At 41.5% G+C, this 12458-nt stretch overlaps 1 protein-coding gene across 5 annotated transcripts in view; it reads left to right on the top strand.

Annotated features, from left to right (window-relative positions):
- Positions 1-12114, top strand: part of ntn2 (netrin 2) — a 44009-nt gene extending 31895 nt beyond the window's left edge. For all 5 annotated transcript variants that reach the window (XM_004571350.3, XM_076887413.1, XM_004571352.6 and 2 more), the window contains 3 exons: positions 1536-1589; positions 6484-6558; positions 6642-12114. In XM_004571350.3, coding sequence (XP_004571407.1) covers positions 1536-1589; positions 6484-6558; positions 6642-7027 — 515 coding nt within the window. In that variant the 3' untranslated portion in view covers positions 7028-12114. The remainder of the gene's footprint in view (positions 1-1535; positions 1590-6483; positions 6559-6641) is intronic.
- Positions 12115-12458: the final 344 nt, after the last annotated feature.

Raw genomic sequence — 12458 nt, 5'->3', positions numbered from 1 at the left:
CTGTGCCACATTGCAAACAATCAAAAGATAGCCTCCACCAAATCAAGTCATGCCGCGCCGCCCAGTGCCGTGACCAGCTCTGCCACACTGCCACACGGTGCCATGTTGTTCCTCTTGCATGCAGCTCCGAAGCAGATGGCGGATAGGCAAGAAGGAGAAGACGACCGTGGTCATGGATGGCAGACTATACTCGTTTAAGTGCCATTAGGTGAACTGTCTATCGAGAACAAGAGGAATAGTGGGTGTGGGCATGCTTAAGCTATGCACATTATGACAACCCTGTCTGCCATTATAGCCTGATGTCAGCATATTACCCCTGGAGGATACTGTATCCCAAGACAGAAGACAAATCCATTAAGAAGCCAATTAGTATGATGGCAGCAACCCACATCTGAATGATCCTTTCATCATCTGTCTATCTTCACAAGATGTGGCCATCGGGGCAAAGGGTCTCAAAGTGGCTTCTAGCAGCTGTGCCTGCCTTCACAAAGCTCCGTGCCCTTGTTTGTTTTTGTTGGCAGGGTGTCCATAATTTTAGAGAGACAACTGCTGCTTTTGCCTCAAAACAGCTTTCCAAGAAACCCCCCTCTGCCTCCTGCCAACACACTCTCACACACTCGGTCCAACCCCTGAACCTCCAAATCCAATCAAAAGCAGATCCTCTGGGTGGATGCTAAGCCGGCGTTCCAGTAATTCTGTTTACGGTAAAAGGAGAGGGGCCTGTTGTTAGCATTAGCATTTGTATTGGAAAGATGCATACGATTAAAGGAGTAGTCCTGGAGGAATTCTACAAGGCACTTTTTTTTTTTTTTGTAGCCAGCGGGCACAACAAGGGAGGGCTGTATCTGTCTCAAGATGATCCCACCAAAATTGCCCCTTTGCCATCCGTCCATCTGTCTATACATGCTTGCATGGAGATTGCACAGCAGTGTTAACCCCACATCTGTTAGAGGAGGATGAAACTAATCTAGTGTAGCCACCTTGCCATTGTGTGCCTACTTTCAATGCGCTGACTCCTCCAAACTGGTTTATGGTGTGATTCTTGTGAAGCATCAACTAACATTGGACTTTGATTATTTCTTCCAGTTAGTCTGAAGATCTCCTTAAAAAAAGACACTGAAACCACTGCATTAGTCTATGGCATGTATGGTTTATTTGAACCGGTCTTCCCTCTCACCACCAATAAGTATTCCTGTCAGTCTCTTAGCGTTTATCTAGCACGTCTGTATGGAAAGCCCTGTGTGTTTTCATAAGTTTGACATATAGTACACCACAAACCTACTGTGTGGCAACCCTGATTCTTCTTCTTTTTTTCCCCAGTGACCTCAAATAGCACTTTTTACTTCTTCTCAGTACTATTTCCCATCCCACCCCCATATTTGGGATCACATTTAATGAATTTGGACACACTTTGTTTCTTTGACCACACGTGCTCTCATTGTAGGCCGGCAGCCAGATCATTTCAGACATACTTAAAAGGTGTGGACTTAGAATTAATCGTTGAAATAACTTTGTGTTTCTTGTGCGTGTTTCAGAAATCCCTGTGGTCAACCCCACAGCTGTCGTGAGCAGCACAGAGGAACCAGCAGGTTAGTATATACTCCTTGCACCTTGAGCACCCCTACTTTATGAGAGGAACAAAAACATAAAATACGTGTCCAGAAATATTAAATATTAAGGCGTGGAATAAATATTAATAGAGGGCGGGTTTGCTCATTTGAAGTTCTCAGGGAAACGATTGCACTGGGGACGGAAAAATTTTACATTGTCTTAAAACTTAAAAACCTGTGTCCTTGGCATAGTTTCCCCAACTGCTAGCCTCAAGTTAGTGGAGACACGCTGTGCTCAGACTTTAAGTGCAGCTTTAAGCCAAGGGCAGAAGATAGGCAGCTGAGGTGATTAATTACAGTTTAGTTGGGAGATATAGTGGAAGGGGAACGTTGCGAGGCATGAAAAGAGTGTTGGCAAGTAACTGGGGGAAATTTGTTCAGTCACTCCCTCTAACACTCTAGGCTTCGGTCAATTACCCTGTCCGCATTTTTCATTCTACAACTGTTTGATTTAAATGGTGGTGTTGATTTGGAAATGTTGATTCATTAGTGGATTTATATCATATATTATCACTGAAGCGGCAGACTGTGCACCCCTCCCAAATTTGCTATTACTGCCATTCTTTTTAAAGCAATAATGGTTTTCTTGTTTTTATGTCCTTTCTCTTCTAAAAATAATCCGTATTTTCAGAACCCTCACAATAAATTTTCCAACTTTAACTTTCGACTTAACTTTCGAGGTTGCATGCTATAAATTTTGAGGACTCGATTCATAGAGTTCAAGATGTTTATAATGGCTCTTACCGAGGTCCACATAAAAGGCCAAAATTGGTTGTACACTCCAAATAAAAACCTCCAGATATGTCTAATAGTGTGAAATGAAAAACATTCTTCTGGTGGAGAATTCGTGAAGTTTCTAAGGTAAATGTTGTAAACTAGCTAAGCTAAGCTTACCGGTTACTGGTTAGCTTAGCAAAAATCGTGGACAAAAAATGGGGGAAAGAAATGGTTTATTACAACAGATTAATCGTGGTAGGTTAATTATTGAGATTTAGAGCAGATAATTGCATAAAATAAATCCAATTGGGATCAAACTTTACCTAAATGATTTCAATTAGGTGAGGTGAATTCTAGCCAAAGATCTTTCATCTCATTTTTTTTTACCATGACTATGTTTACAAGTGAGTGTAGTTAAAGTAAACATAAAATCAGGTCTTAAAATTATGTAAATACAACCTCAGAAGAACAACACATGATTATACTGTGTTATTATTTTTAAAAATGCTAACGCAGAATTGTGTGTGAAAGTACATCCTCAGTGTGAGCATCTCTATAAAAGCTGAAGTTCGGACAGTTTGCAGGTCTGGAGTATTCAATTGTGTATTAGCACAACATTAAAGAAGAAATGCATCAGAAATCATCTCAGAGAAGCAACTGATGCTGCTCACCAATCTGCGAAGTTGGAACTAGTAATTTGAAATCCATCATTGTAGAGTGAGAAAGATTATTCCACTGGTGAAAAACATTCAAAACCGTTCGCAGGAGTGGATGTCCCAGCAAATTCACCCCAAAGTCAAGACCGTACAATGTTCAGAGAAACTTCAAAACAGAAAGGCTACACCTCAGACTGCACATGCCTCAGCATGGTCAATGTTAAGTTCGTGATAATACGATTAGAAAAAGACTGGACAAGTATGGATTGTTTGGAAGTGTCTCCAGGAGGAAACTTCTTCTCTTTCGAACATGGCAGCACAACTCAAGTTTGCAAAATTGCATCTGGAAAAAATTCCTTTGGAAACATTGGAACTGACAGAGGGTGTACTTTCTTTTTACTGTGACTGTAAGTCCTGAATTTAATTTTCCTTAGACTCGCAGCTTCTTCACTCATTTACAACTTGTTCTGTATAACCTTTTACCGCCATCGCTTGGGTCTTTTTAACCCAAAGAAGCAGAGTCCAGCCCTTTCTTGTTTACTACTTTCCTGGGAAAATGTTACAGGGTCTAAGAACACAAGAGTCATTGATTGTCAAGTCACCTCAGCTTCTACCAAACACACCAGCGCATTTCCCCCATCTTTCTCCTTCCTAAACTACCACAGAAAGAGCTTCACCATCAGAAACCTAAGGCCCCCAAAATCTTTTTGTGTAAGGGGCGTTGGATGCAATTTGTCCTTGTCATGGCACAGTGAAAGGGGCTCAAGGGAAAGAGGGCATCGAGAGTCTTGGAGCCAATTGTGCATGTTTTCAGCAGGCTGGCCTTCTGGGTCATTGGGCAATTCACCGAGAGCTTTTCCAGGTGATCACCCAGCAGTAAGTAGTGCTTCATGGGAAAGAGCATACTGTCGCCCCAGCCAGAGTTTCAAGAGCAGGTTAGCCACTGTATACAAAAACAGAGACCTACATACACAAAACAGCTGTGATCTAATGAAATCCATGCTCATCTCATGCACATGCACGCCTGTCACAGCTGCATGCATACTTACATGAATACCACATACTCTGTACTAATGAGAAAGCCCTTAAGTAGACTGTGATATTCTGCAACATTTATTTAAAGTAAAACGTACACGCATGCACCACACACCTTTGCACTCATCCACACCTTCACTCATTGCAGCGTATTGAAAGTCATCTTCTTTCTCCTTTTGTGTTTCCCCTTCTTTCCTCTCTCTGGCTAATAAAATCTCCAGCACTCTGATATACAGCCAACCTTTCTGGACGTTTTAATGAGCTCCTCGGTCCCCCGTTTCTTCCTCCTCCTCAGTTCTTCCACAAAAAAAAATGAACAATACAACACCCTTTCACTCATACAACATTCCCAAAAGGGTCATTTTTCTCTTTTTTTTGTTTTTAAACTTGGACATTTCATGTCCAGCGATTTTTATTTGGTTTTCTTTGGAAAGCAAAAACGGCTAAATGGTTATTCCTCTTGAAGGGAACGAGAGATACCAGTCCACTTACCAGCGTGTGGTTTGTTGGTGGTCAACTTTTCACGTCCCTTCATTAGAAGTGACTAAAACTCTGTTTCTTTTGCAATTTCAGTTCACCATTTTCATTTTTTTAAAACTTATTTTGTATCCTTCTCATAGATTTTTATTTTTATGCTGTGGATCCAAAATTCAATGAGTCACAGAATCCAGCAGCCTGTGTCAACCACAGATGAGTCTTACTAACAAACAACAGCATTTTTCTTTCTGCAGCTCCAGTGGCAGAAATTGAGTTAAAAGCACAGTGAATGCTTTAAAGTTTAAAAGGGATTCTTATCATTGTTTTAGCGCACTTCATCTGTTTAAGCCTATTTAATCATGCTTATCTTCTCAGTTTCCCTTTCCTTTTGCTCTTTGTTCTTGCAAAACATGTTTTCCGATCTCCGAGAATACAGACATGGCAAAACAAATATTTCAGGACTACAAGAAAATAAACCACGCGATGTAATTACATGCATATGCTTTCAAATCTTTGAAGGGTTCTATAACACAACTGAGAGTTTCTTTCCGACCTTTCTGGTCCATTGAAACTGCTGTACACAGCTATTCCTCAACATAAAATTACAAACAACTTATATATATATATATATATATATATATATATATATATATATATATATATATATATATATATATATATATATATATATAATAATTTGTTTTTTTCTTTTTTTTTTAATTTAATTCAGGTTGCAGGTAAGCTGTGAGTCATATAATAGAAGGAAAGGTGGCTGCTCAGGTTCCAAATGCTGAAATCAAGCGCCAAAGTGTTTCCAGCGCCACATGCCTGCTCTTTGGCCAAAATCTGCATGAGGGAAAAGCTGGATTGAAAAAGATGCTGGAGGACACAGAACAGCTAAACCAAACCGTGACTGGCCTTAAAGTCGGTCAGAAAAAGATCAGAGAATGGTCATCCAGCCTAGAAATCAATTTTGACTGTCATATTCATAAACGTAAAAACCACATCATTTGCAACCCCACCTACTAATGGTCAGCAGAGGTCATTGGTCCAGTGTGTGGTCTTAGTTGTCACTCTGGCAGCCAAGGCCTATCCACATTCATCCAACCATGACCTGCTTCCACCACGCTCTGCCTTTTCTCAAGGCCCCGGAGAACATGTCAAACTGAACACTTTTACTCCTCTGGTATGTTTCACTTGCCTCCCAGCACTGGCTGTTGCAGGGATTTGGATGTGTGATTTGTCAGAAGCTGTTTTTTAGCACACAAAAACCACACCAAGCCCAACTATTATTTAGCGCTGCTCCAGTTTTCCTTTCAGCCTTTGGCAACATCAGTCAGTTTGTAAAGGCAAGTATAAGTTTACTCAGTTATTATAGAAAAAAATACACATGTATTTAAAAAGTAGATCATGCTTTGATGTGTATTTTTTGTGTTTATAAAAAAATGTGAAATATATTAATGGGACGGGGAGTCAAAGTTGGCCTTTCTATATAGAAATCAGCACATATCACAATGTTATGTTTATATTTGCTTGATCACTGCGTTTTATATTTTAAAGTGATGTGACACTAATTATGCATTACAACGTGTTAGTAAGACTGAGCAAATATGAAAGATTCATGTGCTCCTTTGGTACCTTTTTCACCAATACTGTGACTGTGCCTAGCCTATAAATGCTTAAACACATTTCCACCACAAAAAAGAAGACTGATGACTTGTGTCAAAAATCTGTCCCAAAGGGAGGGTTCACAAGTGACTGGCATTTGGAGTCTGCAGATTCTGTTGACCATGATATTCTTCCCAAGGAAATCACACCGACTTCTGTTAGTAACACTATGCAACATTTGGTTCCCAAATCTGTCAAAATGAAGGATGGTTTTCAGTGCACCAAGAGAGAACTGGCCCCAGCCACATGTTGGTGGAAAACAAGCACTGGAGTCACTGCCTGCATTTCAGGTGTGAACTTGGTTGTCCTTATTTTTGCAGATTGTGAGTCCTACTGTAAACCAGTGAAAGGCAACTTGAAGATCAACATGAAGAAATACTGCAAGAAGGATTATGGTAAGAGAGCAGAATTCCTTTCCATACCATTAATTAAAAAGCGTAAAGAGTTTTGAGTGTGTTTCTTGCAAATGTGTTCCCAGCTGTCCAAGTGAACGTGCTGGACATGGAGACGGTGGGTGACTGGGCCAAGTTCTCCGTTAGCGTGGTGGCTGTGTACAAGAGCCGGGGCGAACCCTTAAAGAGAGGTGACAACATCTTGTGGGTACACATGAAGGACCTTGCCTGCAAGTGTCCCAAAATCCAGATGAGCAAACGATTTTTGGTGATGGGTGGCGCTGAAGGTGGAACGGGCCCAGGAGCAGGTCCAGGAGTCGGGCCCGGAGGTGGAGCCAGCAGTCCAGGGGCGGAGCGCATAGGCTTGGTGGCCGATAAGAACAGCCTGGTGATCCAGTGGAGAGACGTTTGGACGAGACGTCTGAGGAAGTTCCAGCGCAAGGAGAAGAAGGGGAAGTGCAGCAAAGCATGATTGGGAAAAGCAGCGTCCATCCCTACCTCTCCCTCCACAGCACTCAATCACAAATCCTGACTCTTGACTTCTCTTATCCCCGGCCACTCGAGTCCTTTCTTCTCCTCCATTGTGGGAACGCTGCACATTACAAAGACTGCATGTACCCTGCCTGTTTTAAGGACCACGTTTTGTGTATATTGTATAATTATTTTCATTTTTATTTTTCAAGTTTTTTTCATTGTAAGGCCACTTGTCTATTTGTCCGATTGGTTTGCCTTAAAAAGGGACCATTAAAAAGGGTGTGAAGTGTAGACAAAAGCAGGCGCCATTTCCCCCCCTCGACGACGGCAACTGAACTGTCCAACCCCCTGCTAAAAAATACAACCCCCTGACCTCCACCTGTCAAAACTGCCTGTCTTCTGCCATTTTAAGGTATTTCCATGCAAGACTACCAATGCTCACCCCTCACTGTTCTCTGAGGATTTTATTATAGAGTGTTTATCACTTCACAGACTGATATCAGCAACAAAACAAGCTACAGATCTCCAGCTTGGCCACCTCACACTGATGACCTTCAGAATTTTCCTGTCAAAACAGGCCTAATTTCTCAAGGTCTTTGCAGTATCTTCTTTGGACTATAGGACTTCTATGTCCTACGAGGAACCAAGGGCTCCCTTTGCAGGGACATTTTCCACAGCAAACCTCAGTCACACCACCACTGCTGCTGCCGCCACCACCACACAGCCCTCACAGAATAAACTGCTCACGTAGGCTCTTATACGGTCAAGTGCCCGATGTCACTGCTCATACTAGAGTTTGTATATCTTGTGTGGCTACTTTGCTATCTCAGCCATCCACATCCTTATTTGAGATGTGCCCAATGCAACAAAGGGATACGAGTGAGTCACATCGCAGGCCTCTTCACCACTGTTCCCTCTTATGAGTGGTTTATAAAGTCACCATCATGACTCATGGCCTGTCACTTTGTGGAAGATGAAGCGGCGCAGACCGAATTTCAGAACAAAACCAACTTTTCCATTGAGACTTTTGCGCTTCATGGATATTCTCTTTGCTGGGTACAGCTCTTCCAGACGTTGCTGTGTGGCCAGCGTCACTTATGTCTTTAAAAATGGCCGAACATTTCATTGCGTTGACTGATGAAGACTGGCAGGCTTTTGTTTGCCACAACAAGAGATTGAAACAAGAGTTCCTTTTTCATGCAGTAAAAACACAAAAACAAGTTGGATAAAGAAAAGACGTAGCTGTGTTGTTGGGTTTTTTCGTTTTTGTTTTTCATTCCTTGCTTAGTATTTCGACAAAATGAATGAGCCTGGAACATTTTTAGTGCTCACTGATTGTATTATGACATGAGAGGATCATATTTCAGTCCTCATGTGCTTTGTTAAGTTTGCATGTTTGTGGAGTTTTTTCTTTTTTCTTTTGCTGGTCCATCAAATCCTTACAGGGAGCAGAGAGAGGTAAACTAATATGAGCATGAAGATCCAAAGGAAAACTTCCCAGGTCATCTTCCACCACTTGCCCACCCCAAATGCATAACCCTGTCATGCCTTGCCAAATAAGAGTAGTCAGTTTTTAAATTCAATTAAGAGACTATGAAAGTCAGGACCAACGAATTAACCGCAGAGAGACCCATCTGGTTGCTCTCAAGCTTTTTATCTGCCTTTTGCAGTTATTTCATTTTGTAAACGACTTTACAATTTATTTAAATAGAGTACAATATAAACACACAGTTTAGTTGAGGGGCACATCAAGCTCACATAGCATTGAGTGTTCCTACAGGCATCTCATGCTAGCTTGTGGTTACGCTCCTTTGGCTTTGGCGGCATGTTTGGTTTGTCATTCCTCCAAAAGTGTCTCTCCTCTGCTCTCGTCTGTGTGTCAGCCACAAACTCCCTCCCTCCACCCCTCCCCCCCCCCCCCCCCCCCCCCGAATTCTCCTTTTAACCCATTTTGCATGTTGTGTATTTAGTGTTTTAGATAAGTGAAAGCACAGAAAGAGGCTTCCAGACTCCTCTGTGGTGTATAGTACTGCACTGTAGTTCTTGTTTTCTGAGAATGTAAATCAATCTGCAAAGAAAAGACACACAGGTAAATGGTCTGATTGTGTTTATGAAGTGTTATTAGAACTGAGGACGTCTAATGGCATGATATTTGATGCTGTTATGAACTCTGAACATGACTAGATGTTGTTCAAACGATTGTGGCTCTTCATGCTTTTCACTCTCATCAAGACATTTTTTGTTTTTGTTTTTTATAATACAATGCAAAAACAAGTTGTAACCAAAATGAATTATAAGCCACCACGACTTCTGATGTGTGACAAAAAAAAGGTTTTCTATGGCACTATGCTGAGGGCACAAATCCCACTGATGGAATTTCTCAAAAATGCAGAAGCAGTCCTTTATTTATGTGTCGGCTGTCCTCTGTGACCTGTCAGACAGGTGGTGTTACAGTAGCACCCGTGTCCGCATCTTGGTATGTAAGTCTGGCATTACAATGAATTGTCAAAATATTTGCCTCAGCTCCTTGAGCACCCAACACCCTCGTGAAGGAATTCCACAAAATTCTTTCTCTTCTAGTTTTCACGTGATATGTCACACTATAGGAACGCTTCCAAAAGAGGCTTTTTCCGATGCCTGTTGATCATTTTTGCCAGTTCAGTTTACCCAAAATGCTGGATAGTTCTTAAACTATACACATGTATAACTATCCTGCCTGCAAATCTTTAGAGTGTGGCACTGCATGGGAACACATTTAGCCTAAGGGCCCCGTTGTACCAGCCAAGCAGATAAAAGTGTACAATCATGTCAGGTTTTACTGCTCACATGGTCACAGATCAGACGGACATGTTGTAAGATGACTTGGTGGAGAAAAAAGTATAGATGGAGGCGATTTCCCTTATATCAGTGCCGATGCAGAGGGTTTTTTTTCAGAGTAGCGACACCTATTGTTCCGAGGAGTACTGTAGCAGCTTCCTGCACCATAAATGTTTAGGACTATGATGATGACGTTGCCTGTGGCGAACAAACAGACCAGCGTGAAAGGTATACTGAGGCATCCTGTCATGCAGCTACTGCGGACAGATCACACCAATCCACCACAGCAACTGATCTTGTCAATAGCAATAGGAAATAAGTTTCACTATAATGATGTTAAACAAAATGTTACTGGTGTGTCACTTCTGCCATAAAACATCTGAAGCCAGCAGCTGAGGGATCACCATGTGTTAGCTAGCTAGTTTTAGCTAAAGCGCCCTTGCCTTTGTTTTAATAGTTGAGAGCTTTTTTACCTTCAAATCTAAAAGAGCAAATCAAATCAAGATTAAGCATGTTTGTGCTTTTGCACTGCAGTGTAAAGTGAAGGAATCTCCACTAAATGCACTATATGGACAAAAGTAGTTTACCTCACACCTACAAGAGCTGCTCAGGTACCAAAATCCATGTCGTGAAGCTCCTGGCACACAGCAAACAAGGTTTGCAAATCTGCAGTTACTGAGTCACAGGTGCACCTTAGCGGTTGCTCTGTAACCTCACATGGCCTTCCACTTTGTCACTATTTCTAAACACACCCATGTTTGCGATAATACCACCGATAGCTTATCGTAGAATATCTGGAAGAGGGGAAAAAATTACAAATGTGATGGATTTCAATGAGCTCTTTAGAACTGATCTTCCACAAATGCTTGTAAACGCAGACTGCGTTGCTAGGTGCTTCATTTTATACACCTGTGGCAATGGGTTTGAAAACACTTGAATTCATAAAAAGGTGTGGTCCAAAATTTTTTATCCATGTAGAGTTCAAGTAAAACATCACCAGAATGGAGCGGGATCACATCTTTGTGTGAATCCTTTAAAAGGGTGATCTAAACATTCATGGATTGTAAAAGATGAAATATTTACACGGTTCTCCTGCAGTTCTGTGGAGGGTCTGGTATGTAAGCTGGAAAAAAAAATACAGTTTTCCCTGCAGGCCTCTGCACAGGTCACATGATCGAAAACTACGAACCAGCTTTTCCTTTTCTTAAGTGCCCACCCTGAACATCGAAATCAAAATAGGTTAAAATTGGCCAGATTTTGTTCAAGTGGGGGGTTAGGGGGTGGAAGTGTAGCGCTTGTGAAAGCTATTTTGTGAGCCTCATAGAGAGAGCCATCCTGTTGTTTTATATTAACAAGCCCAGCAGCTTGGCAGTGGAACTGAGACCATAACTGCTTCACTTTGCTTCCTCCCCCCTGTGTATTTTTTTCCACAGCGTTTATAGCATTCACAGGTGTGTGAGTTTGTGTGTTTAATTAACCTTCCCGAGCAAACAAGTGACACACACAACTTGCAGAGAGGTGAGAGGAAACTTATTTGAAGTTTAGCGTTTTTGGGTGGGGGTAGGGTTCTGAAACGGTCCATGATGAAGAATTAAATCACACAAATTTTCTTGGTCAACTTCCCATTGTTTGTTTTTTGACTATTTTTTTTTTCTTTGTGCACATGCGTCATTTTCATCCACACATTTGGCTTGTCCTGATGCATTTTTTTTTTTTTTTAATATTGTAAATATGTACTGAACTGCCTCTGCCGTTTATGTTGTCTTTTGTAAAGCATCACTTAGCCTGGGATGACTCACATTTATGGATGTACAAACCAGATGATTATGGATGTTATATGGATGTAGAAACCAGGAACATATGCTTTCGTGATCACGACCAGAAGACGTGGTTCAGATATTACACAGAATGTATTCCTTTCGGTTTTATGTTGTTTCCAGACAACAACCACCCAATTGTAAATGACTTTGAGGTGAATGGAGTAAAAACGTGACTGACTGGACCCTCTGCTTTTCCCATAGAGGTACAGATGGAAACTGACACACAAAGCCCACCATGTCCTGTTACATTAATGTCCTGGGAATAATGGTTCACTCACACAAAAATTGTCCACCTACCTTTTTGGGGGGAACAAAGGGATCCTGCCCTCAGTCTAGCACTGCTTTTCACTTCTGTTATATCGAAGTCTTCCTTGTACATTTTCCTCTGAGGCAATGAACCACTGACTTTTTAATCTAAATGGTAAAAAATAAATTATTAGGTAATGAACTGTGCGTTGTGTTGATCATCTGTCTCTTTAATAGCGGCTATTAGCCTTAGCTGCAGAAATTATATAAAATTGATCATGTGTGTTTTCTCCATTGCTCAAACACAGTTGGCACTGCTCTGGTATGTTTCCACTCACGGGGGCTAGATGGGGGTTTGAAGAAGAGAATATTGGGTAGAGCGGCTCCCCTCCTCTATGAACGCTGCAAGAGCTAAAGCTCTGTAAATAAACAATGAGGCGCACACACACAGTATATACACACAATTTAATGCGTTCCTCACCTTGGAGGAAACCCAACTCCAGAGAAAGGCTCAAAGCAGGAATCTCCTTACTCTCTTTCTCTTTT

The sequence above is a fragment of the Maylandia zebra genome, linkage group LG8 (genome assembly GCF_041146795.1).
Source record: "Maylandia zebra isolate NMK-2024a linkage group LG8, Mzebra_GT3a, whole genome shotgun sequence".
In the NCBI taxonomy this organism is placed as follows: domain Eukaryota; kingdom Metazoa; phylum Chordata; class Actinopteri; order Cichliformes; family Cichlidae; genus Maylandia; species Maylandia zebra.
The sequence above is the reverse complement of the archived record's forward strand: the minus strand, read 5'-3'. Positions and strand labels throughout refer to the sequence as shown.